Source organism: Mesocricetus auratus, unplaced genomic scaffold (genome assembly GCF_017639785.1).
Source record: "Mesocricetus auratus isolate SY011 unplaced genomic scaffold, BCM_Maur_2.0 Super-Scaffold_4256, whole genome shotgun sequence".
Lineage (NCBI taxonomy): Eukaryota > Metazoa > Chordata > Mammalia > Rodentia > Cricetidae > Mesocricetus > Mesocricetus auratus.
In genome coordinates, this window is record NW_024429182.1 from 97471127 (window position 1) to 97496479 (window position 25353).

Genomic DNA, 25353 nt, shown 5'->3' on the forward strand with positions numbered 1-25353 from the left:
GACTTCCTGTTGTCTCCTTCCTGGCCATGAGGCAGGGTCTCTCTTGTTTCTACTGCTGCGCTGTGCGCTCCAGGCTTAGCTGTGCTAGTGAGTTTTCAAGTGATTCTCCTATCGTTGCCACCCACCTCACTGCAGCATCACAAATGCATTCCACGTGGGTTCTGAACTCGGGTCAGGCTTTGCAGTAAGCGGTTTCCCCTCTGAACCATCTCCCCAGGTTTGGCACATTTCTTTGCACCAGCAACTAAGTAGCTATGTCAAGAGCCACCTTCTAAGGGACTTTTGCTTGTTTTCTCTGTGTGGTCTGGCCAGGGCCTTTATGGGGTGACTGGAGAGGGTGGGCCCACCATATCACTAAGTGGCCTGTGTCTGTGGAACCTCGTGACCTGTCTGTGAGGGAGCAAAGTTCTAGCAGCCCTAGGAGAACTCGGATCCGTTCCTTCCATCTTTCCTTGGTTCTACAAGATCCTTGCATCAAGATCCTTGGTGAACTAAGCTTAAGCCCTATGTGGGTTGGACTGGACATGCATACACATGTGTGTTGTAGACCTGTGGACTGAGTGTGGTGGACATTCTTCAGTGGGGGTTGCACCATGGGCACAGGTTCCCTACTCCTCAGCTAGGCGTCTGTACTTCCCTAAGATGGCCCACAGCAGCCCCCGGATCCTGGTGGGATGGGTTGGAGGAGGAGCCATGTGACTCAGTCAGAGCATCCCACCTCCCCCAGTCTGAGTACTAACCAAGAGCTTGAAGTGGTGCCGACATCCAGGGGGGCCACATCTCCTCCTACAGAGCTCCACCAGGTCTCTCCTATTGCAGAGCACCGAAAAGAGTGTTGTCCCTCTCATATCTTGAGGGCAGCAAGGGGCCACTGGACTGAGGTCTTAGAATCTAGGATATACAAGAAACCATTCCTGCCAGTGGCGCCTTCTCAGTCCCTGCTCTGTGTGGGAAAGAAGATCCATCACTGCAGAGAGTTCCGGAAGGGACAAATGTACCCAAGGAAGGACATGAGTGTAAGCCGACAGTGTTCCTTAGGAATGGAGCTCTCGGGAGCCCGGCTGTGTGGGAGCACCTGACTTACGGTTGGTGGCTCCCGCCAGAGAAGGTGTGTGAAAGGCCGCCGAAGGTCTGAGAACACTAGGGTTTTGACCCTTCCAGAGAAGGCTACATGCAGGACTGAGCTGGCAGAGCCTGCTTAATCCTCTAAGTCTTCCTCCTCCTCTTATGCAACTGCCCTTGTTACTGGGAAAGTCGAGGAGCCTGTGGTGACTGCTACCTTACAAATCTCCCAGGGCACCTGGGCTGCCCTGGGATTGCAGCAAGGACTGTGGGCCTGAGAAAGTACTGCTATGGACTGGGGATTCCGGGTACCCCAGAGGGAGGTGTGTGGGCAGACAGACACACAAACGCCTCACACCACACAGTGTGAACGTGAATCCACACGCTGCCTAGCCCCACACAGACGTGTGTACCTAGCCTTCCTCCACATGGACTTTCACGCCCTCTCCCACCTGGGAGCCTGGCCCTCAGACACTTTGCCCCCCCCATTCCCTTTCAGGAACTCTCCTTATTGTCTCTACACAGGGGCAGAGGGATCTTCCTGTCAGTGGCCTGCTGCTGTTTGGAGTGGTGGCACCTTTTTCTCTGAAGTCACACTTATTTCCCGTCAAGAGAATGGGCGTGCTCCAAGGGGGCTGGCCCTGGATCTCAGAATGTGAGCAGTGAGTAACACCCTCTGTCTCTGTCATCTTGTTCTGCATGCTGACTTTTTGGGCTTGTTTGTTTGTCTGTTTGTTTGTTTACATCTCACAGATGGGAGAACGGTGGTCCAGAGAGGGATGGACACCGATTGAGGTCATATAGCAAACTAAAGCAGAGCTGACCAAAGTCATCCTATGTCTGGGCTAGGGGCAAGTGCAGCCAGCCTCTGGGGCTTAGGGTGTGGGAAATGGGCTTGGTTTGGAGCCTAGGGGATGGGGCAGGCTGGGACCAATCCTGAGGGGACTCTTCATCTTCTTCTGCCTGCAGCTGCTTAAGCTCCCTCACAGGTCTCTGCTGTGAGGTTCTCCTTTTGTGTGTATATGCCAGGGAAGAGGACCAGAGGACAACAAGGACACCTCTGCCGTGGCTTGGGACCCAGACAAAGCCTCTGTTATTTGGCCCAGCGCCTCTTCTGCTGGTGTTAGGCAGAGTATGTACTTCCTCTCCTGGCCTGCAGAGGGTGTACCCAGAGGCCAGCGTGCATGACAGGCTCACCAGTCACAAATCAAAGCCTTGGCATTTGGAACTGAGGCAGTATCCTGGGAGCCTGGCCTTAGTTCCTCGCCTGCTCCGATCCCAAAGGGCAGGGCCTCCTCTAGGCTGGTGGGCTTCTTCAAAGAGACAGAGGAGATCATATGAGGAAAGGGAGACCTGGGAAGTCCTCTTGTGCCCACCTGAGGAGCCCCCTGGCTCTTTGTCCCACACCTCTCTTAATGTCCCTCTAAAGCTGTCACCTCGGCTCTGAGACCTTGCTTTGCCTTCCCCCTCATCTTGAAAGCCACCAGGAGAGAGCATGGTACTTGTAAACAAGAGGAGGAAAGGGAGAAGGGATTGACAGGGAGAGGGTTGCAGATGCCAGTCAAGGGCCCAGACAGAGCTCCACATTGCCTTCTCCTGCCCAAGCTCCAGTATGGATTGAGGCCTGGGAAGAGGCAAGCCCTCCAGGTGTTGCCCTTCCTCCAAGCTACCCTCGTTCTGTGGGTCCATCCTTAGTCCCTGGGGAATGGTGTCTGGACCTACATGGTCAGAGTCAACAGACAACAGATTTGTTAATCTCAGGGTCTGGGTCTCTCTTAATGGGCCTTCCAGGCACTGCTGAGAAACCAGGGTAATTGTTCCCTGTGGCAGTAATGAGCAGGAGCAAGGCTCTGCCTAAACTCAAGAGAGTCCAGGAGCGGAGCCTCCTGTGCCCAGCTCCAGGCCTCCAGTGCTTCCCCTCTATCTTCCCAGCAACCCTCGGGCTAAACTGATAGTCCAGTGATACCCATTGCTTGGGTGAGGGCGCAGAGATGGGGTGACTGGCTCCTGGCTGGGCAGCGGCCGACTCAGCCCTGTGCAGACACTTGAGCAAGATCTCCAGATTGAGTCCTGGTCCTACCACTCAGAGCTGTGGGACAGTGTCACTTCCCCTCTGGCAGTATTAGTTTCCTCCTCTGCCACCTCCCAGACTCCTACACTCTGTGGCACAGGGGCTGCCCGGAGGCAGGGGCTGCTCCAGAAGTCTGCCTTACTCCAGCCCTCAGGGACAGCAGGAGGTTGCTGAGTCAGGGTGAGTTCCCCAGGTAAGCCTGCTTCCCTCCTTGGGAGCTTACCCACCCTGCTCCCGGTACACCACGGCAGTCCTGGACTGAGCAGGTGTGGGTGGGTGTGGGGCCTCCTTCCTTCTTCATTTCCTCCACCTAGTTCTGCCCAGAACCAGGCTGCACACGGGACTGGAGTGGAAGAGATGGGGACATGGGGACCTGGCTGTGCCTTGGGTGGGGCCTCGGACAGTGAGACAGGATTTGGAGTTGCAGAGGTCTGAGTTTGAATTCTGAATGTCACAAAACATTTCTGGGCCTGGACTTCTTACTCAGAGCAAATTTTTGTTTATTTTTTCAAGACAGAGTTTCTCTGTGTAGTTTTGGAGCCTGTCCTGGAACTCGATTGGTAGATCAGGCTGGTCTCGAACTCACAGAGATCCCCCTGCCTCTGCCTCCCGAGTGCTGGGATTAAAGGCGTGCACCACCACCGCCGGGCTCTCAGGGCAATTTCTAAATGTGAATTCTAGTAGTTGAATATTTAAAAGCTATTCTGTGCTGGATGGTGTAGCATACACCTTTACTTCCAGCAGAGGCAGGTGATCTCTGTGAGTTCAAGACCAGCCTTTTCCACATAGTGCATCTCTTGTGGGTCTCAGGCCAGGAAGACCCTGTTTCAAAAAAAAATCCAAACTAAAAACCTGTTCTTTGTCAAATGCTATTGTACAGAGGGTCCCTGGGGAGGGGCTGGGTGGGGTTCCTAGAGGTCCTAAGATGCCTTGGCAGGAACAAGCAGGAAGGATGCCAAAATACAATGCATCCTGAAGTTGACTCCACTGGGAAAACTGATTCCCTGAGTCCAGGTATGACTTATTAAGGAGAAGAGAAGCAGTGAACGGATGTATCTGGGGAATGGGGCTAAACCTTTCTCGCCGTTTCTGTTGACATTTGGCTCTGCTGACCCTGGTCCAGGGAAGGCAGACAGGGGCCTCCTGAATGTGCATGGAATTCACACAACACAGAGACTATTCTCCACGCCTCAGCATCAAGCGAGAGGAGGTGTTAGGGCCTTTGCAAGCTGTGCACTGCCGTGCCGTGTTTCTTCTTTTGAGCTAACAGTTCCATGCTTCCCAGACCAGCTTTGAACCCGACTCCCAGGGCTGGGCTCACAGGCATGTAAAAGTCCTGTGTCTTCCACGGCGCATCTGCTCGTGTGTGCAAGGTAAAGGGGAAGGTGTAGCCTGTGATCATGTGTGGAATGTGTGCGCCCGTACACACCCTCCAGGCCTGCCAGTGGGAATTTCTCTACACTGCTGAGACTCCATTTGGCTGGGGTCAAGGTTCAGAGTGTGGCGAAGCATGCGTGAAGCCCTGGGTTAGATCTTCAGTATCACATGACACCGGGTGCAGCGGTCAACATCCGCCATCCTGCGACTCGGTTCGTAGAAGCACAGGGTCAAACATTCAAAGTCATCCTCAATTGTGTAAGGAGTTCAAGGCCGGCCTAGGGAAATGAGACCCTGTGTAATTCTTTTTTGTTTTTATTTCCTTACTATTTATTAGCTTACTAGGAAGAGGTCAGGGGCCACAGACTAGAAAGTAGCACTAACTATTGCTTCTAGCTTGTCCCCTTGCCTCATTCTGAGACTGCTCCTACGGACTCCACCAGGAGCTCCCGCAGGACTGTCTGCAGGGCTGGGGATCCGCCCAGCTCCTCTGTGAGGCCCACCAGTCATTGCCTTCCCTGAGGCTCGGAGCTGGCCCGGAGTCTCAATTGTCCCATTGAGTCTTTGTGACATCCAATGTCTTCTGGAGGTGTCACTAGCATCCCAGTTTACAGACAAGAAGACGGAGGACTGTGAGGGGAACTGTCTGTCTCGGGATTTGGGGAATCCAACCTGCTAGCAGTAATGCTGGATTTCAACTCCTAACTCCAAAAGTTAGTTCTTCGTTGTTGTACCCTGGCTAGTGTTGGTTGTTTGGTCGAGTGAACGAGGGAACAAAAGAGCAAATGACTCCTTTGACACAAAGCTGAAAGTGTGGGGCTGGGGGGACGGCTCCGTGGTTAAAGCGTTTGTCATGCAAGTGTGAGGATGGGAGTTCCAATCCCTAGGACCCATGTGAGTGAAACAGACCGCCTACAATTCAGAGTCCAGAAGGTTGTTAAAGCAGGGACAAGCTGGCTGGCCAGAGTAGCTGTACTAACAAGATCTGGCTCAGTTGAGCCCATCTCAATGACTAATTGAGAGCAACTGAGGAAGATTCCAGATGCTAAACCTCAGACTTCTGCAACGCACTCCCATGTGTCCCTGCGTACACATACATCATACACATATACACTTGGTAAAATTAGAAAGTACCTGCTAACTTACTGAGCACCCAAGAGACGGCAAGTGTCTCTCACAAAGTGCGAGCAGCCAGGGTGAGCAGGAGCTTAGAGACACTGAAGCATCCTTTCTGGCTTAGGCAGGATGGCCTGGGCTCCATAGTGAGTTCATGACCAGCCTAGACTATGGAGTGAGTCCCGGTCTCAAAAAGAAAGCAAAAGGAAAAGTACTTAGATGAGCAACTTAATAAAGCTGGGAATAGAGGCACACACCTGTAATCCCAGCCCTTGGGAGATGGAGGCAGGAAGATCAGGAGTTCAAATCCAGCCCTATTTGCAGAATCCAAGCCCAGTTTGAATGATACCTTGTTTATACCTAAGTCTCTGCGCCTGTGACAGGCTTCCAATTGGGCAGAGGGTCTGGGGCCAGTTGCAACTCTCAAGAAGCTGAGTCTTAGCCAGGCGTTGGTGGCGCACGCCTTTAATCCCAGCACTCGGGAGGCAGAGGCAGGTGGATCTCTGTGAGTTCAAGGCCATCCTGGTCTATAAATCGAGTTCCAGGACAGCCTCCAAAACAATACAGAGAAATCCTGTCTCAAAAAAAATCAAAAAAAAAAAAAAAGAAGAAGCTGAGTCTGGTTGCATGGTGGCCTCCTCAGCCCCCTTTCCCTGGGGCATTTCCCCATTTGACTCTGAAATAGGTTTCTATTTTAGTCTAGGTAGGTCTGGCAGCCCAGAATCCTACTCTTCCATTCTGACTGTTGGTGTCTAGTTAATGCTGGAACCCTGGCCTGGGCATGTGTGTATGACGTGTTAACCTGCTCCTCCTGCTCAGTGATGATTCTGACAGTAATAACTGTGTGGGAGGCAGGCCCTGTGCCAAGCACATGTTGGTCTGTGGATATGGCCCAGATACATCAGTGACCTTTTGCCCAGACATGTGCAGGATACCAGAGCTCCAGGAACTAAGAGACCCACTGTCACCTTAAGAACTCATAGGCTGGGGACAAGCCCAGGATCAAGAAGTCTACAGTGTAGACCGGTGAGATTGCTCAGTAGATAAATAAACTTCCTGCATATCCTAACCTGAGTCTAATCCCTGGGACCCAGGAGGAGCAATGCCAGAAAGACCACCAACTCCTGAAACTTGTCTTCTGACTTCCACAAACATGCTGTCACAAAACTCATAAGGCTGGGGAGTTGCTGCTCTCACGTAGGACCCAGGCCTAGCTCTCACCACACACATGGTGGCAGCTCACTGCCATTTCTTCCAGTTCTAGGGTACCTAACACCCACTTTTGACCTCTGAGGGCATCAGGCAGGGGCATGGTAAACATACATGTATACAGGCAAAGCACTTGCACACAAGACAAAAATAAACAAAACTTTAGCATGTCAGAACCTCTTTAACATTCACCAATTCTTGACATGGTACAGAGTCTCCCACTGACAGGCTAGTCTGGATCCCGATCACATGACCAAGGTGAAAATGTCTCCACACTAGAGGGGAAGGAGAGACTTAGAGAAGCTAAATATTCCAATGGTAAAAGAGATAAAGATTATGCTAGAGACATGCCCTAGCCCATGCCTCCTGGCTAAACTAGAAATCTCCCGTCTGGCTCCCAGAGTCATGCTGAGACCCACTGAGGTCCCCGCCTCAGCTTTACTACAGACCTATCTAAGTTAGAGCTGTAACTCATGGTTCACAAGCAGACAAACAGGCACTCAGTGTCAAACTTAGTCATAGGACTAATAGAGGCAAAGGGAGGATTCAAACCCAGGACTCTCTCATGCCAAGGGGTATTTGTTCCACAAGCAATGTGAGGCCTCAGGACAGACATACATACAATAGAAATGGCAAAAGTATGGGCAACAACACTTACACACAAAGCAATTGGGGAAACACAAGTGAAAACCACAACTCGCCACTTCATACCCACTAGGGTGACTATGATAGAAAAGATAAGCAATTTTAAATGTCAGCAAGGCTGGACATGGAGTTCAGTTGGTAGATGCACTCCCAGAGCACACGGAACCCAGGTCCAAACCACAGCACACAATACAGGGCCTAATGGTGCATGCCTGTAATTCCAGCAGTTGGGTGGTAGAAGAAGGAGGGTTTCTAGGTTATCTTTAGCTACATAGTGAGTTCAAGACCAGCCTGAGCTACACAAGACCATGTCTCATAAAGAAAGCAAAGGTTTCAGCAAAGACGTGGAATTAGAATTCTCATAAATTGGTAAGAACGTAAAATTGCACAATTCTTAGGAATGCAATTAAACAGTTCCTCAAAAATTAAACCTAAAATTATCATATGAAGCAGTGGTTCCGCTCCTAGGTATGTATCAAGAAAAGTGAAAGTACCACCACAAACTGGGCGTAGTGCTGGCACTTGAGATGCTGAAACACAACGTCTGACCCAAGCTCAAGGATGGTCTGAGACACATTTGAGAGACTCAGTCTCAAAACAAGATGAGGGCCTGGAGAGATGACTCACCAGCCAAGACTGCTTGCTGCTCTTCCAGAGGACACAGGTTCAGGCACCCTCATCAGGCAGACCACAACTTGCCTGTAGCCTTAGCAACAAGGGATCCAATGCTACCTTTTTTTTTTTTTTTTTTTTAGTTTTACGAGACAGGGTTTCTCTATTATTTTGGAGGCTGTCGGTCCAGCCTAGCCTCAAACTCACAGAGATCTGCCTGCCTCTGCCTCCTGAGTGCTGGGATTAAAGGCATGCACCATCACCACCCGGCTCCAATGCTATCTTATGTTTCCTCGGGCACCTGCATGCACGTGCACAAACACACAAATACACACACACACTCACACACAAATAAATAAACAAACAAACAAATAAACATATCTTGGCAACCCTTAGGCTAGAGAAATGGCTCAGGGGTTAAGAGCACTGGTTGTTCTAGAGGACCCTGTTCAATTCCCAGCACCCACATGATGCCTCACAACCATTTGTCACTCCAATTCTAGGATCTAGGATCTGGCTTCTGCAGGAACTGCACACAAACAGAACACAGACACACATACAGGCAAAAACACTCAAACAAATAAAATAAATTTTAAGCCGACAGTGGTGGTGCACAGCTTTAGTTCCAACACTGCGGAGGCAGAAGCAGGAGGATCTCTGCATTTGAGTACAGTCTGGTTTGCAGGGTGAGTTCCAGGAAAGCCAGGGCTACTTGTCTTGAAAACAAAATGAAACAAAACAAAACAAATAAATACATTTAAAATTTTTATTATTATTATTTTTGAGACAGGCTTCTCTGCGTATCCCTGGCTGTCCCAAAACTTGAGTTGGGTCATTGTATCATAAAAACAGGTTTCCCATTTCCCCCCACTCCACTCCCAAGTTCTGATGCAAAGAGAATCGAGAACTCTGAGAGGCCTATATCTTACCACATGTGTAAGCTACGATGCTAGCCTGCTCCAGTTTCATGGACGCTGGCCAAAGACATAAAGCTGGTTAGAGAAAAAGAACTTTGCTCCTCACGGCACCAGGGATGATCAGAGGACCAGCCCTCAGACTAGCCCTCGAGCTGCCACAGACCAAGGCCAAGGTGGCCAAGTAATACCTGTGTGTATGGTGAGCTGGGGACAAGCTTAGGCATTGTGTCTTCTGTGATGGGCCGTCCACGCACTTGGTCTCAGAGGAAGACGTCTTTCCCGTACCAGACAGTCTTGCAATGCTGCCTGCCCGAAGATAGCCTTCTCTGCTCATGAGCTCGGTCAAACCCTGCTGAACCAATGGAGGGCTGCCCCCTAGCATGGATGTGCCGGTTGAGGCTGGCATCCTTTCCTCCCTTTATGTTTTGTTGTGAATTTGTTTAAAACTATACACAACAAAACGTATGTCATATTAACTTTATGTTTGCTTTGAGACAGGTCTCACAGCATAGGCTCAGCTGACTTGGTCAGGTAAGGCTTGAATCTGTGGTAATCCTCCAGTGACTGCCTGTCTCTGAAAGATCACAGGCACAGGATACCACACCCAGGTTAATCCCTTTTAAGCTAAAAAAAAAAAATAGATTGTGTTTTTTATGTGTGTTTCGCTTGCACGTATGCACGTGCATCACATGTGTGTCTGAGATCAGAAAAGGGTATCAGACCCCTTGGAATTGGAATCATGAATAGTTGTGAGCCGCCATGCTGGTGCTGGGAACTGAACCCAGGTCCTCTGCAAGAGCAGCTGGTGCTCTTCCTGCTGAGCATCTCTCCAGCCCATTTAGCCCTTCTTGAGAGTGTACAACCGTCACATTCATCACATACGTGTTATTGTGCGGTAACTGTCATCCCCAGAGCCTTATCAGCCCAACAGTATGCAAAGCTGAGCTGTACCGCAGGCCTGAGGCCAGCCTCGGCCACACAGTGAGACCTGGTCTCAAGCACAAAATACTCCATACCCAGGAAGCCATGGCTCCCCACTTCCCTCCAGTCCCCGCACCGCTATTCTGTCTCTGAATCTGTGGACTCTTAAGTCTTTCCTGTAAGCACAAGTGTCCATTGTTTTACTTGGCACAGTGTTCAAGGTTCATCCATCACTATCGGAACTCCCTGCCTCTTTAAGGCTTTGGTTTGGATTCTAGAGGTGGAATTGTTTGACAATCTGCTAAGCCTGAGGTGTGCGTTTATTTATTTTAAGAAACTTCCACACTGTTTTTTCACACTGGCTGTAGCATTTAGCATTCATGCCAGTAGTGCGGAGAATTCGGATTTCTCTATCTCCTCACCAACCCTTGATATTTTCTAGTTTGTGGTTTGGACTTTAAGAAATTATTATTTAGTGTGTGTGTGTGTGTGTGTGTGTGTGTGTACGTGTACACTGGTGGGTGGGAGTCAGTTCTCTCTTTCCACTGTTTTGAGGCAGTCTCTCTTGTTTCCACTGCTGCACTGCATAGAAATGGCCCTTCCAGTCATTCTTCTGTCTCTGCTTCCTATCTTATGTAGAAGTTTTGGGCCACAGATACATGCCGCCACATCTGGCTTGCTTTTTTTTTTCCTCCCCTGAGACAGGGTTTCTCTGTGTAGCTTTGGAACCTGTCCTGGAACTCATTCTGTAGACCAGGCTGGTCTTGAACTCACAGAGATCCACCTGCCTCTGCCTCCTGAGTGCTGGGATTAAAGGCGTGCGCCATCGACTGACCACATCTAGCTTTTTATATGATGCATTCAAGAAACAAGCACTTTTACTCACTGAGCCATCTCCCTGGTGCCCAACCCCACTTTGGTAGTAGTCATTGCACTGGGTACCTCTTAGCATTAATTCTAATTTCTCTGATGATTAGTGAGGCTGAGTATCCTTTCAGTACTTACTAACCATTTGTATATCTTCTTTGGAGAAATGTCTATTCAAGCCCTTCATTGAGTTTAGATTTTTGTTTTGTTTTGTTCTTTTGTGTGTGTGTGTGTGTGTGTGTGTGTGTGTGTGTGTGTGCGCGCGCGCGCGCGCGCGTGTGTTCTGAGACAAGGTCTCTCCATGTAGCCCTGTCCAGCCTGGTACTCATTCTGCAGACCAAACTAGCCTTGAACTTGTATTAACTCCCAACCAGGTAGGATTTTCAAATACTATCTTTCATTTTGTGGAGCTTTCTACTTTTTTGATAATGTCCTTTTTTCGCACAAAGATTTTTTAGTTTTGATGAAGTCAAATTAATCCATTTTATTGTCATCGTCTGTGCGCATGGTGTTAGAGTGGTGAGGGTTGGCTTAATTGCAAATGTATCCAATTTCTTTCTTGGGTAAGAAAACGTTTGTCGGTTCATGTAAAAGAAAGTCTGGGTCTGCCACAGCTAGACCCAGAAATTACATCACACTCTCTTCTTTCATTCTTTCTCTTGCCTTCCACTGGGCTCCTACACACTTACTTAAGTTCTTCCCAGAAGCACCAATCTTCCACATTCCTCACAGCTGAAAACGTAGGGAAAAGAGAGAAAACCTTCTATGCTGGTTACCACCAAAGCAATCACTGGGGAGGGGTTTGGATGGATGCTCTGATTGGTCAGCTCTGGGTCAGGTGGCATAAGATTACCACTGGACAAGCAGGAGGTACACAGGAAGTCGATGGGCATCCCAGGTCAGTCAGGGAGCTCTGCTGACCCTTCTTGCTGGACTTCCCATGGGTAGTTGGGTCAGAAGACTCCCTGGAGGAGGCAGCTTCTATGGAGATCTGTAACTGATAAAGGATGAGCCCAGGGCTGTTTTCTTCAACATCCCAGATCCTTCCGAGCACAGCCGTGGTGCTGTAGTAATGTGGACTCTTTGAGTTCATAGCCAGTAGCCATTCCTCTATCTGTACTTCCTTGGGCTAACCTCTCTGGGTCTTGTTTTCTCATCTGAGGAGATAATAACCAGTCCTGTCTCACAGGGTCTTCTGAGGTTCGAATGGGCACACAGAAGCTCCAGTCTTTTGTCTCAAGGTCACCACTAGTCCCTGCCTTTTCTACCCATAGTCGCCAGTACACTGGCATCTCCCACTCTGCTCACCACCTTCGAGGGCCTCACCTGGCCTCTGCCCTCTCTCTTGACACTGCCCAAAATGCCCTTGGCCTCCAGATTCACTTGGCTGTTTCCTTGCCACTTGCTCCTTGGTGAGGCTTCCCTGCCTGCCGAATCCCTTCCTGTTAAGTCTTCTGAAGGATTCAGACTTTGATGTCTGCTTAGAATTATGGGAAGTGTCCCTGTCCACACTGAACTCCCAAGGACAGGCCCAGGCTGTCCTGTCAATACATGTGCTTTCAGCGGGAGCCTGCCAGCTACCAATATGAGAAGAGAGCATGCTAAGGGAAAAACAAGGAACATAGGAGAGCCCAGCTGGTCCCAGGAACTGAGAGCAGATGGGGGTTGGGGAGGTTGCGTGCCTCCGAGAGGCAGGCTGGGTGGGTGCTAAGAAGAGAAGTCAGCAGGCCTGGGTTCTCTGGAACTGGACTCTGGGAAACTGTTGAGGACAAGGGAAATCAGTGAGGACATCAGGGTTTTGCTGATCCAGGTCTGTTGGTTTGTGGAAAGAGGATGAGCTGACAAACGGCAAACAGAGAGGACTAGCCAAGCTTGGGGGCTGCTGTGGAGAAGGACCTCAAATGCTCCCAACAAGAAAAAGGCAACAAAGCCGGGCGTTGGTGGCACACGCCTTTAATCCCAGCACTCGGGAGGCAGAGGCAGGAGGATCGCTGTGAGTTCGAGGCCAGCCTGGCCTACAGAGCGAGTTCCAGGACAGCCTCCAAAACAATACAGAGAAATCCTGTCTTGAAAAAAACCAAAAAAAAAAAAAAAAAAAAGGAAAGAAAGAAAAGAAAAAGAAAAAGGCAACGAGAAGGCTCCAATCTTTTAGCTGCTTATTGGTAGGATGGAAGGACTCTTTTTTTTTAAAACAGTGTCTCATGCAGCCCAGGGCGGCCTCAATCTCAGTGTGTAGCTGAGGATAACACTGAACTCTGGATCCCCCTGGTTCTACCACTTAAGCGTTAGGATTGCAGATGTGTGCCACCGTGCAGTTTATGCACTGCTGGGGATTGAACCCAGGGATTCGTGAATGCTAGACAAACACTTTATCACCTAAGCTGATCCCAACCTAAATAGTAACTATCTTCCTCATGCCATTCCTTAGATTCTCCCTACCCCTTCTCCGCCCTGCATAGAGTCTAGGTCAAGCGAAGACTAGATGCTCAGGGACTTGGTCCAGTTTGTAGGCTCCAAGACCAGAGCACACAGCCCTACCCCGGAGGGCTGGGAGATGGGAGACCAGGACACCACCTAGCTGAGTAGTGTTGATGAGACATCCCACTCCAACTGGCTGGGTGTGACCCTGAGCTCCACCACCCAAGAAGAAACCAGACCAGGTCCACAGCACTCTGGAACAGATGGTTCCTTCCTGTTTTGCCCTGTTTGGCCTGGCATTGCAGAGACACAGCCCATCACAGGAGGGAAGTGCCTCTTGGGAGCCATGCCAGACACCAGAGCCAGACATGGCCAGAGGCTGCTGCCATCTGAACTCCGCCCTGACCCAGCTGAATGTCTCTGGAGTTCATGAGCCTGCCCAGAGCCTGCTGCCCTGACACCACCCCAAAAAGCAGATGGTTGTGCCGCTACAGGACCAAATGCCTCTTCCCCCTGGACTCAGTTTCCTCTTCTGCAAAAGTGGGTGCAGTGAGAACCCATGAGTTCTAAGAGCATCCCTCTGGTGTCATAGATGGATGACCTCCATGGACCTGAAGGGGGCAAAGTCCTGGAGTCTCCCAAGTTCTCAGAAACCTGAGCCAGTGCCATGCTTTTCCAGGAGTAGGGAGGCAGACCAAAGCAGTGGAGAGGGGATGGAACACGGAGGTGACAAGTCCCTACAGGCTGTCTCCAGAGGGTACCGCAGAGTCACTTAGTTCCAGATGTCCTGTTGCCTGCCTGCCTGCCTGCCTGCCTGCCTGCCTGCCTGCCTGCCTGCCTGCCTCCCTCCCTCTTTCTTCTTCTTCTTTTTTTCACAACAAGGTTTCTCTGTGTAGCCTTGGTTGTCCTGGAACACACTCTGTAGATTAGGCTGGCCTCGAACTCACAGAGATCCTTCTGCCTGCCTCTGCCTCTGCCTCCCGAGCCTGCAACACCACCACCGCCCGCCCACCCAGCCCAGCTGCCTCTTTCTAAAGCTCCCATTTCCCTCTATAAGGTTCAGGCAGGGGCTGGGCCTTTTCCTGGAAGCCACAGGAGCAGTGCTCTTCCCAGGCCCCACATCCGCTTCAAGTGGTGCTGGGATATGTCAAGCCACAGCTACCTGCAGCCTCTGAGGCCCTCAACCCTTAGGGTTGTCTGTCAGGTCATTTTGGAGGTTTCTTTATGAGCTTTTAGCCTCGTCTCACCAACCTCATCTAGGGGACAGGGTGCCTGCTGTTCCTCCTCCCTGTGCCCTACGCTTGGCCACAGGGGTGCAAGAAGTGGGTGCAGGCAGGAAGTGGGGCGCTCGGCCACAAGCATGGCTATGAGGGAGGAAGAGGCACAGCTGGAGAGACATGTGAGGTCAGCGGAGAACTTTTGCTGAGAGGGAAGTGCTGGCTGAGAGTTAGGGAAGGGAAGGAGGCACAGCCCTGTGGGACTTCGCGGGGGCCGGGGGGGTGAGGAAGAAAGGGAGGAAAGAGATAACGTGGGTTTAGAAGAGAGGAGTGAGATCATGCCAGATCAAGCAAAAAGCTGGTACGGACAGACAGGACGGACAGAGGACGGAGGATAGAGACCGGAGGACAACAGTGGGACCCGAGTCGTGTCCTCTAGCTATGCTTAGCAAGGTGTGAGGAAGAACCAGCCTGATGGTGCCATGCCCGAGGGATACCACCTCACCAGCTGTGTACACGCGGGGCTGGGTCCTGGAGAGGCCCAGGTGGCACAGAGCGGCCAGGGTGTGACTGCACAGAGGCTGGATGGGAGGCCCGTGTGGAAGTGCTGATTATGTAAAGTTAGAAGCTGGAAGCGCTGGCAGAGCAGCCAGAAGCCCGCTTGGGTGCCTAAAAGAGATTCAGATTAGAGAGGACAGGACAGAGAGTCCAGGCATCTTCCCCATTTCTCCGGGACTCTTCACATTCCCCAACTGCTCACTCATAAAGCCAGGCAGAAACAGCTCCCGGAGTAGCCTGTACGTACACTTTGTCTCCGAGGCTCCTGATCCCCCAAACCACATACTGTAAGCCAAATGGCCTGCTGCACAAAGTCAGAGCCAAGTTCCTTGTGCACACCCCACAGCAGACTTCTGTCCCTAATGCCAGTATACGCGTACTTGAGCCTCTCCTCGGATCCAGTCCTCACACAGATACTTACTGCGCACCTACTATGTGCCAGGCATTGTCCCAGGAAAGGTGAAAACCTGGTGATTACATCCTGATGGAGAAGGCAAATCAACTAATAAGTAGGATGGTTGTTCAAAGACAGCAAGTGCAGCCAAGCACAGCAATGTCCACCTGGAGCCCAAGCACTTGACAAGCTAAGGCAGGAGGATCGCCATGAGTTCCAGGTCAGCTTGGGCTACAGAGTAAGACCCTACCTTAAAAACACAAACAAAATGGGCCTGGTGTATAGCTCAGCCAGGAGAGTGCTAATCTAGCATCCACAAATCCCAGGGTTCATCCTCAGACTGTGTGAGCCAGGTGTGGTGGCTCCCACCTGGGAGGTGGAGGCAGGAGGATGGGAAGTTCAGAATCATCTTCAGCTACATAGTGAGTCTGAGGTTAGCCTGGGCTATGGGAGTCCCTGCCTCAAAAAAAGAAAAAGGAAGGAAGGAGGGAGGGAGGGAGGGAAGGAGGGAGGGAAGAAGGGAGGGAAGGAGGGAAGGAGGGAGGGAGGGAGGGAGGGAGGGAGGGAAGAAAGGAGGGAAGAAGGGAGGGAAAGAAGGGTGTGTAGGGGGAGGGGTTGCTGGTGAGTGACCCAGCAGGTAACTGAGCTAGCCCCCAGGCCTGACCTAAGGTCAGTCTCCTGGACATGCATACTAAGAGGAGGAATAGGAAGAGGAGGAGGAGAGAATGGAGTTGTTCTCTGACCTCCAACACTTTCATCATGACTCTCTCTAGCCACTACACACACACAAATAGATATTAAAAAGCAGACATAAATAAGTAAATGTAGTAATAAAAATCTAAAGGTGCTGAGGAGAAAAATAAAACACATTGGGGAAAGCCCACACGCATGTAGGAGGTTGTGATTTTAGCTAGAGTGGCAGAGGAAGGCCTCCCAGGGAGGGTGTTCTTTGAGTGACACTTGAAGAAAGAGAGGTCTTCACACATATCACACACGTCCATGGCGGGAGCCACCCATCACCATCCAGCCTCCCCTCTTCACCCTGAGTCCGGAGGCACCCTCACCTTGACACCCTCCTAACGTCCTTCCCAGGTCAACCTCAGACACCTGCAAAACCTTCCACCCACACCGGTGGGCACCAGGCCCACGGGGTTCACACTGGAGGTTGAAAGCTGTTTGATAGAAGGGAATGCCCTGACCTCTCTGGTGCTGGGACTCCAAGTATGTACACACTTGACTGCAAGGTCTGTATTGAAATTTTGCTGTCACACGGTGTGCAGCCCAGGTTTCCCTGGATCTGGATGTGAGCTCAGGAATCCGGTGGTGAGAATGAAGACCAGCTGATGAATAGTCTTGCCTCACAAGGGTGTCTCTGGGCCCAGCCAGCAGCAGGCTGCACTAGGGCAGAACCAGTAACTTAGTTTTTCTTTTTCTTTCTTTCTTTCTTTCCTTTTTTTTTTTTTTTTGAGACAGGGTTTCTCTGTGGCTTTGGAGGCTGTCTTGGAACTAGCTCTTGTAGACCAGGCTGGTCTCAAACTTACAGAGATCCGCCTGCTTCTGCCTCCCGAGTGCTGGGATTAAAGGCGTGCGCCACCAACGCCCGGCTTTCTCAACATAGCATATGGGAGAGGAATAAGCCCCCTGTCAAGGGCAGTATGCAAACACGGGCAGACAAGCCACTGGGGAGGCTTTCAGGAGTCTCCTCTTGAGGAAGAAGAGGGGCTCTCAGTCAGATGATCTTAAGACCTGTCTGGCTCAGCAGATCCAGAACCGAGAGTCCTGTCACTGACCCGGGTTCTGGGTCAGAGGATGTCTTGTCTGTGTCAGGTGGGATCAGGCCTCAGGAGATGATAGGGATGTTGAGAGTAGGACCTCAGACAAGGGTTCTGCGTCTCATGAGAAGTGAGGGGTTCTCTGAGGCTCCCTCTGACCCAGCCTTACACACAGAACTAACTGTGCACGGAGTCAGAAACCTTCAAGCCTCAGTGTCTTGTCTCTGATATGGGCAATAAACAGTGTAGGTGAACAGGCCTTCCTAAGGCTGGGGCTAGGGAATCAAGCAGACTTAGAGGTACAATTCTGTGGCCATTTTCCTAGTCCCCAACAAATATGTCATCAGTCAAGATGGCTCCGTGGGTAAAGGTGATTGCCACCAAGCAACCCGACCTTAGTCTCTAGGTCCCACATGATGGAAGGAGGACAAGTTAGTCTCTGACCTCCACACACGTGCACGCGCTCACACACACACACACACACACACACACACACACACACACACACAGAGTAATTGATTGAACCCAACAGCCCCAAGGATAGAGCCTGTTGCTTTATCTTCACGGACTAGATTCATCCCAGGGTTTCCAGGGAGACTGGAAGCAAAGCAGATCTTGTCTCCGGTGTCTCACAAGGTTGGAGGAGGGAGGGAGGGAGTCTGTCTGATCCAGATCCGTGGGCCTTGACTCTTAACCTCCATTGTTTTTATCTATTCCTGGGAAGTGGCGCCATGAGGGGTCTATTGTGTGCACTGGCAAACTCCTGATCTCTTTGGCTTCAGGTTTCTGTTAGGGAAATGTCACCTCTCTTCCCAGCACAGACTTTTATCACTACTCAAATCTGCCTTCGGCTCCCAGTTGGGCCACTGACTCACTGTCACCTTGGACAAGTCACCACTTTGACTAAGCCTAGTCATCACTGTGACAAAATCTGAGAGACAATCATTTAAGGATTTCTTTTGGTTCATGATTTCCAAGCTTGCCATCTCTTGGTTTCATAGTTACAGGCCTGCAGCAATGCAGACAGTCACAGAGAAGGGCATGGTGGGACAAAGCCACCTCCCCATGCCCTGGCTGTGCGGCGCTGTGGACTGCACCCGGGATTTTGTGAACGTTAAACAAGTACTCTAAACAGCTACTTCCCCAGCTCTACTTTCTAATTTACTATGCAGCCAAGGATGGCCTTGAGCTCCTAAGTCCTGTGACTCTATCTCCTAAGGATTACAGGCCTGCACCACCACGCCTGGCTTTGGATGGTTGATTTCAAGGGACAGAAACCCAGGCAAACAAGAATTTATCAGCGTGTACCACTACAGTCCAGCGGGAGGCTAAAGCCTCAGGCATAGCTGGATCCAGGAGTTCCATGGTATTCTCAGGAAATCATCTACTCCCTTGTCCTTACTCTGCCACCCGTGGATTTGATGGTTCCCTCCCTCATGGCTGTATCTCCGGGACATAGGACCATGCCTGGCCCACAGTCCAGGCAGCTGTGGCAACTCTGGCCTCACTCCTCCAAGCTTTACAAGCCCAACAAAAACCCCTCTTCTTCTCAGCCATTGATCAAAACTCTAGTCTGGACTTCCAGATGCCTGGTGGGAAGTGTGACCACCCCTGAGGTGGTCACGGAGCCCCAGGACCCCACTCCTTTCACATGGGCACGGCACTCTGCCGCACCCTCAAGGTTCTGAAATGAGAAACGAGGGCTCCTCCAGCTCCACCTGCATGGCAGGCCGAGTGCTAGGCCTGAGTTGCCTCTCTACCTCCGCCTGAAGCCTGGTGACTGGAGGATGGACAGGTCTGGGGCACCGGTGGTCTGCAGTCAACCGTGGACCTCATGGCTGAGCAGCAGGGTCCACAGTGAGAGGAAGGGATGGGAGAGCCTGGGGCCCAGGCACAGAGCAGGGCACCCAACACACCAGCCCCAGGGCCAGCCTTTATTGGAAGTGCTGGGTGGAGGCAGTGGTCCTAAGGAGGGCCGTGGAATCTCTACCTAAGGAAGCAAAGGAAGGGGCCCCAGTCCCAGGCTGTAGCTGCCTCTTCATACTCAGAATGGGCCTTTCAGTTCCACTTGGGCCCTGCTGAGCACAGGGGGAGGGGAAATAAGAAGAGAAGAGAAAGCAGATCCCCGTCCCCACAGCAGGCTTGCGCTGGGTTTGCAAAAACTAACAGGGATTCTGTCCCCTGCCCACTGTCCTGGCATCAGGAACTGGCCTCAGGCTGGCCGGAGGCAGGCTCCAAGGTACTCAGGCTGGTTGACACTCAGAGACGGTGGGTAGCTGGCCCTAAGCCACGCAGCAGGCTGGTGGTGGGTCTTAGCCTGACTCAGAAGGAGGAAGCCAAGTCTTGACCCCACCATCCTGTACCTTTGCTGCTAAACGCTCAGGGCTGGGGTACAGCAAGGGGGTTTCCCAGCTTGGTTTCCCAGCAGGCAGGCAGTCCAAGGCTGGAAGCCTCATCCGAGGTCCAGCAGCAGCAGGCAACTGCTGGTAGGTGGTGACTCAGGCTTCCAGCTCCTGCCTTTGTCCCACAGGCTTCCTCGTCCCTCTAGACATGGCGGGGCAGTCAAAGGGCATCCTGAGACCCCGGGATCTAAGAAGCACCAAGAGTACTGAGGCAGTCCTTCCTGGTGTCTACATTCAGTTTATGCTGCTGCAGAACTGACCGCGTAATTGTGATCTGGACTAAGAAAAGGAAGCACGTAGAGGCTGTCCCTCAGTGGGATGAGGGGCTGCAGTGTTTTTGCTAGTGGAATGCCCAGGTACCTGGAGTAGAGATGGGTGGAAGATGCCTGGCGTTATGGTGATACTCCTGGCCACTCCGACGACCACCGTGAGCTGTGTCGAGAGGGTGATATTCAGACAGAGGCCTGGGCTTGTTGAGGTGGATAAATACGAGGAAATCTGGGGAGGGCCAGAGGAACGGGGCTGGGGGTGTCCCAGGCTTGCTCAGTGCCAGCCTGACAGGCAGCAGCATGGGCACTAGCCTTGTCCTCATCGGCTGTTCACTAGCGCCATCTCATGGCTGCAGGCTCTCACTGCAGGGACGACTCCAGTCCCTGGAGGAACCACAACCATTTAGAGGTGTGACCCAAGCCTTGCCCCAGGACCAGCACTCCATCTCCCCTTGGGCCTTCAAAGGGCCTGACTGACCCTGGGCCACAGGAGACTGTCCTGGGGAAGAAGGCCAGATCACCTAGCCTGCTTGGTTGGATCTCCTGGCACACACCCAAATAAACCAAAGATGCCCAATTTGTACACGGCCGGCCAAGTGTTTACCTGAAGTTCAATCCTGATCCCACTTTGGTTCAAAGTTTCAGCTCCCTCTAGCCCCCCAGTCCTGTAACTGGTGCTTGGGATAAGCCAGTGCACCGATGGCCTCTATGTTCTAGAAGCCCCCTCTACAAGTAACAGAGTAAGAAGAGTCCTGTCCATGGTATTTCAGCATGCAGGTGGCAACTGTGACATTCTAGCCAGCAGCTGAGAGGCAGATGGGGGGGGGGCAGAGCAGGAGATAAGCCCTGTCCCCGCTCACCAGCCCGACAGCCTGGCGTTCATCCCCTGCACTGCCCTACCCCACCCACTGGCCTCGGTGGCTCCCCACCAAAGCCCATCTTCAGGCCACCCTCCCTGAAGAGCAGTGAGGAGTCATCTCCATCCTCCAGCCATTCCAGCAGCTCCAAAGCCTCATTTCTGTGCCCATCACCACACTGGCTCGCATGAACCTTTGTGTAGAAGTGATTGTGACTGCTAATAGGGGCACGCGGGGGGGGAGCTGATGGCATACAGAGGGTGCTCAATAAAGGCTTGTGGCAAAGAGGACATGTGGAAAGGGAAGAGTAAGAAGTAGCTGGGTAAGCAAGTGCCTGAGTGAATTGCCATCTCAAGAGAGGTACAGACGGGGATGTCAGCAGATGACCCACCAAATGAATGGAGAATGGAGGATGGGCACGGGAGTATAGGATCAGAGAAGTGAATGGATTCCTGGTGGCTCAGGTGTTACAGCTAAGGGAAAGACCGGGAACTGCAATAACCCATATCTGCCCATTTAACAGATGAGAACACTAAGGGAGAGCTGGGTGGAAAGGCATCCGCTGGGGCTGGGGGCTGGGTCTGCTCATGCCCCATCCCTCTTTCTGTACCCTTGTCCCCTCCTCCCATGGCTGGAGACAGTTCTGGGAAGGATGCCTTTTGTTTAGCTCTGTGCTCCTCCAGGCTGTTTCCGCCAGGCTAAGGTGTGGGGGTGGCAGGGAGGTGCCCCCCAAGGGCTATTTCAGTCAGAGCCAGCAGGGTCAGGAAACAGAGGAAGCTGTCCAAAGTCAGGCCAGAGATGGGACAGCGTGACTGAAGACAGGAGCATGGGCAGCACTGTGTCTGAGTGTCTTTTGCCCCAACAAATTTGGTACCATTGACCTATGATGGTGAGTATCTGTGTCTTGAGGAGATGAGCCAGTATGGGTGGGACGGGGTGGTTGGACACCTTGGCAAGCTTGGTGGGGTCTGTTCAGCTGGGGACTCAAAGGAGGGAAGAGATATGCTCATGTGTTTGGGGGATGCTTAATTCTGAGCATGGGGTGCTTATTTCTTTTGTTTGTTTGTTTTTTGTTTTTTCTAGACAGGGTTCCTCTGTGGCTTTGGAGGCTGTCCTGGAACTCACTCTTGTAGACCAGGCTGGCCTCGAACTCAGAGAGATCCGCCTGTCTCTGCCTCCCGAGTGCTGGGATTAAAGGCATGTGCCACCAACGCCCGGCTTGGGGTGCTTATTTCTTAGATTGAGGGTGCTTAGGTTATGGCTAACAGAGGTGGACCTGGAGCACATCTGTGAAAAGATCAGCAGAACTGGACAGGTCAGAGAGGATGGTAGGTCTCAGTTGCAGTGTTGGAAACAGGGTGATGAGTGAGGAAGAGTAGGAATGAGGCGACCTTCAAACAAAGCCAGAGGGCTGGATGGGAGCCTTAAACACCAGGGGACGAGTTTAGGTGTTTCTCCGAGAGCAGAGGAACCTCTCAAAGGTTCCTACTACAGGCAGCAAAGCTGGAGTCCAGAAAGAAGCTGTGATTTGGAGTAGTCTGGGACTTAGGGCACAGGAGTAGATGGCAGCCAATACCAGCTGCTGCTTATAGTTGGGGTCCAGGAACCCCTCCCTCTAGACACCCCCTGAAGGAGTGAGAACACTCAGCTCCCTTGGTCCTCAGAGACAGGGGAGTATCATCAGGGGAGCAGATGATGCCTGAGGTCTACTCAAAGGTCAAAGGTCCTTTGCTGCAACTCTTGCTTCTTCCAAAGGGGGTAGCATCTTAGGAGTCTCCCCAGAGTGTTGGAGAAACAAAAGGCCACTACAGTTTCATCCATGTGTGGCCAAAGGCTTTCTCGGGGAGTGTGGTCAGAGAGCCACAGGCCTCCCTAGCAAAGGACAGGGGACACAGCCCCTTCAGCCCATGCCTGTCCCACCCTGTCCCCACTTGGGGTGTCCTTCCATCCTGCTCTATTGATGAAAGCCCTCCTCGGCTACCAGGACCAGCATTCTTCAGGGAAGGCTTTTTATTTGTTTGTTTGTTTATCATTTACCTCTAGTTTCCATCTCTGTAATGCTTGGCTTCCCCTTGAGAACTGGAGTTTCACTCTGGCCACCAGAAACGACCTCTGTCTTTTTGTTGTTGCTGTTGTTTATTTTTATGCTTTTTGTGTGTTTTGCCTGTTTGTATGTCTGTGTGAGGGTGCCAGATCCCCTGGAACTGGAGTCACAGACCGTTGTGAGCTGCATGCGGGTGCTGGGAATTGAACCGGGATCCTCTAGAACAGCAGCCAGTGCTCTTAACCGCTGAGCCATCTGCATGTGTCCTTGTGCATGCTCACGTGTGTGCAAACACCAGAGGCATTGGATCCTTTGAAGCTGGAGTTGCAGACCCTCCTGACTTGGGTACTAGAGCAGTGACTGCCCTAGCCTCCTCCCACACACCTCATCCCCACAACCCCACCTCCATCCCCTAAGGTTGACTGGAAGAAAGTTTCCTGGAGCCCCTGAGTCACCTCTCCTGTTCTACAGATAGGCTGTGACTAAAGAAGATGGCTTTGGAAGGTGGAATTCAGGCTGAGGACGCTGGCGTTTCCCTCAGTGAGCTCTCCATGTATGCAATGTCCACAGGGGTAAACTAGAGCCTCCAGAGCTCAGTCCTGGTGCCAAGCTGCCTTGAAGACTACTTCCTCATAAAAGGTCTTCCATCTGCATGAGACAGGTACCACATCCCTACCTGCCAGGGAGCTCGGGAAAAGTGCTGCGTGTGCTTCTAACCTAATGACAATATTCCCTTATTCCTCCGATAGGGAGAGTGAGGAGGTAAATCCCTACCCCAAGATCATGCTGGCAGCAAACAGCATAGCTGTGATTTGAACCCAAGCCCATTAACCCCCTCTCACAGAAGAGACAATTGACTAGGGTTGTGAGGGATGAATAGAAGTTCACTGGGGAAAGCTGAGAGGAAAATAAATACTAAAGAAAGAAACTGACTTTGATTTCTCTCAAGCTTGAGCTTTATTGGAGTACACACTTCCATGACATGAGATTTGTATGGATCTTTACGGGATGATGAGCCTGAAGGGCAACAGAGTTAAGGACTTATTTGTTCAGACAGTGAGCGTGCCACTGACAGGCTGTGTATTTCTTCCCCAGATTCCCCAAGCATAGGAAAAGCAGTTGGGCAGTTATGGATCAGGACAATGGCACCACCCAGGCACCAGGCTTGCCGCCCACCACGTGCGTCTACCGTGAGGATTTCAAGCGACTGCTGCTGACCCCGGTATACTCAGTGGTGCTGGTGGTCGGCCTGCCTCTGAACATTTGTGTCATCGCCCAGATCTGCGCGTCCCGCCGGACCCTGACCCGGTCAGCCGTGTACACCCTGAACCTGGCACTGGCAGACCTACTGTACGCATGCTCACTGCCCCTGCTCATCTATAACTATGCCAGAGGGGACCACTGGCCCTTCGGAGACTTGGCCTGCCGCCTCGTGCGCTTCCTCTTCTATGCCAACCTACACGGTAGCATCCTGTTCCTCACCTGCATTAGCTTCCAGCGCTACCTGGGTATCTGCCATCCTCTGGCACCCTGGCACAAGCGTGGGGGTCGCCGTGCTGCCTGGGTGGTATGTGGAGCCGTGTGGCTCGCTGTGATAGCTCAGTGTCTGCCCACAGCAATCTTTGCTGCCACGGGCATCCAGCGCAACCGCACTGTCTGCTACGACCTGAGCCCACCCATTCTGTCCGCTCGCTACCTGCCCTATGGCATGGCTCTCACGGTCATCGGCTTCTTGCTGCCCTTCACAGCTTTACTGGCCTGCTACTGTCGCATGGCCCGCCGCCTGTGCCGCCAGGATGGCCCAGCAGGACCTGTGGCCCAAGAGCGGCGCAGCAAGGCGGCCCGTATGGCCGTGGTGGTGGCAGCTGTCTTCGCCATCAGCTTCCTGCCTTTCCACATCACCAAGACAGCCTACTTAGCCGTGCGGTCCACACCCGGTGTCTCCTGCCCTGTGCTGGAGACCTTCGCTGCGGCCTACAAAGGCACCCGGCCCTTTGCCAGTGCCAACAGTGTACTGGACCCCATCCTGTTTTACTTCACACAGCAGAAGTTCCGGCGGCAGCCCCATGAGCTCCTGCAGAAGCTCACAGCCAAGTGGCAGAGGCAGAGAGTCTGAGGTCTCAGGGCAGACCCTGGGGCATTGGTAGCTGTGTATTTGCCATGGGGGTCATGGTGCCAGAAGCTTCCCCCACAACTCCAAACCACACAGAGAAGAAAAACTTGGTTCAACAGGCCTGGGCCTGGCCCTCAAGAAGTACTATGCCAACCACAAAAGCTAAGACTGGTCAATTCATGCTTGTTATCCCAGAACTCAGGATGTTGTGATAAGAGGGTAACAAGCTCCTGGCCAGCCTGGTCTACGTGGTAAAACACTGTCTCAGTGTTACAGCTCAGTAGCACATGCCTAGAGTGTGCTAGCCCCTGGGCTCAATCCCTAACACTGTGAAATCCATTCTTGTTTACAACGTGGAGGGGACTGCTGGTGGGCGATCATGAACGTGGAGGCAAAGTCTTGTTCCCTGGGACCCACTTCTTACAAGGAGTAAGAAGCTGAGGGAAGCTCAGGGTCCCATTCATCTGCCAAGACTTTTGCATAAGGGAGATAAATAAATGCGATTTTGTGGG

General features: G+C 51.9%; 1 protein-coding gene across 4 annotated transcripts in view; it reads left to right on the forward strand.

Moving 5' to 3' along the window:
* The window catches only part of P2ry6 (pyrimidinergic receptor P2Y6), a 34747-nt gene extending 9394 nt beyond the window's left edge, over positions 1-25353 (forward strand). The window contains exons 2-4 of one of the 4 annotated variants that reach the window (XM_013116377.3): positions 1588-1724; positions 23200-23389; positions 23824-25353. In XM_013116377.3, the coding sequence (XP_012971831.1) occupies positions 23858-24844 (987 nt within the window). In that variant the 5' untranslated portion in view covers positions 1588-1724; positions 23200-23389; positions 23824-23857 and the 3' untranslated portion in view covers positions 24845-25353. Of the gene's footprint in view, positions 1-1587; positions 1725-3164; positions 3327-23199; positions 23390-23823 lie in introns of those variants that run through there. The other 3 variants (XM_021229528.2, XM_005074010.4, XM_021229530.2) reach the window with 3 other exon arrangements.